We start from the raw sequence: 1,282 nt of genomic DNA, 5'->3' as shown, positions 1-1,282 counted from the left end.
CAGCTGGCAGGCGCACGCATGCCCTGCATCCCTGGGTGCACAGCTGGTGGCTGGGGGGTGCGCAGCTGGCGAGTGCACAGCTGGCAGCTGCATGTATGCCCCGCGTCCCTGGGTGCATAACTGGTGAGTGCACAGCTGGCAGGTGTGTGCACGCCCCACATCCCTGGGCGCACAGCTGGCAGGTGGGGGGTGCACAGCTGGCAGTTGCACAGCTGGCAGACACACATCTCGCGTCTCTGGGTGCACAGCTGGCAGCTGGGGGGTGCACAGCTGGTGAGTGCACAGCTGGCAGGTGCGCACATGCCCCACATCTCTGGGCGCACAGCTGGTGAGTGCACAGCTGGCGGGTGCACAGCTGGCAGGCGCACGCACAGCTGGCCGGGCCATGGGGCGCAATGGGGAGCAGCAGCCCAGACCTGCCCCAGTCCCGCAGCGTCCTGGCAGCCCCCCCACGGCCTCCAAAGAGGGCAGGGGCAGGAGGGGCGGCAGGACCGGTGCCACCGGGCGCCCCACGGCCCGGCGCTGCCTCGGTCGGCTTCTCGGGGGTCTAAGGAGGCGCCAGGCGGTGCCCGGCGCTGGGCCGCGCGGCTCCTGCCGCTGCGAGGGGCTGGTGCTGCCCGCGCAGAGCGAGGGAGCAAACGTCAAGGCAAGAAGCACGGAGCAGCTCGAAGCCCAGCTGCAGCTTCGCCCTGGCTCCGCTCCCACGCGAGCTCGGAGGCCGCTCGCGCCCGGGGTTTTGGTTGCAGTCCAGCCCCTAAGGCTTGATGTCCGATTCCTCCTTTTGATCGCAAGGTTTTCCTCTCCCCCTTCTCTGGGGATGTGCAAGGAGAGGGAAAGCAGAGCTCGCCAGCAGGGGCCTTTCACGTCGCCGCTGCGTCGTGAGGGCGACGCGGGATGTGTTTAGTCCCGCGCGGTGCGGAGCAGCGGCCGAGCCCGGCCCCGTCCGACGGCGACGTTGCCGGAATGCAAACTTCTTCTCTTGCAGAACCACAGCAACTCTGACGTCGTTTCTATCGACTGTAATGTGAATCTTGCACCTAACGAGGAGATGAACTTCCACTTACGTGGCAATCTGTGGATGAAGTCACTCAAAGCAGTAAGTCCGATGAAAGCAGACTTGCGGCCTTTGCCGAGAAATACCCCGAAGGCGAACACAGTGCAAATGCCTGGTTTTTCCCCCCCGCAACTGCCGTCCCTCCCGGGAAGGCCAGGCACATGCAGCTGGATTTGCATTGTCACATCCTAGTTATTCCCTCCCTGCGAGCCGGTGTCCCCCTGCCCC

General features: G+C 65.7%; 1 protein-coding gene across 1 annotated transcript in view; it reads left to right on the top strand.

Annotated features, from left to right (window-relative positions):
* The window catches only part of ITGA11 (integrin subunit alpha 11), a 61,948-nt gene that overhangs the window by 54,443 nt on the left and 6,223 nt on the right, over positions 1–1,282 (top strand). The window contains exon 26 of the mRNA XM_026060720.1: positions 933–1,096. Within this exon, the coding sequence (XP_025916505.1) occupies positions 933–1,096 (164 nt within the window). The remainder of the gene's footprint in view (positions 1–932; positions 1,097–1,282) is intronic.

The sequence above is a fragment of the Apteryx rowi genome, unplaced genomic scaffold (genome assembly GCF_003343035.1).
Source record: "Apteryx rowi isolate R43461 unplaced genomic scaffold, aptRow1 scaffold_170, whole genome shotgun sequence".
Classification (NCBI taxonomy): Eukaryota; Metazoa; Chordata; class Aves; order Apterygiformes; family Apterygidae; genus Apteryx; species Apteryx rowi.
This window is presented reverse-complemented; position numbering and strand designations above follow the sequence as displayed.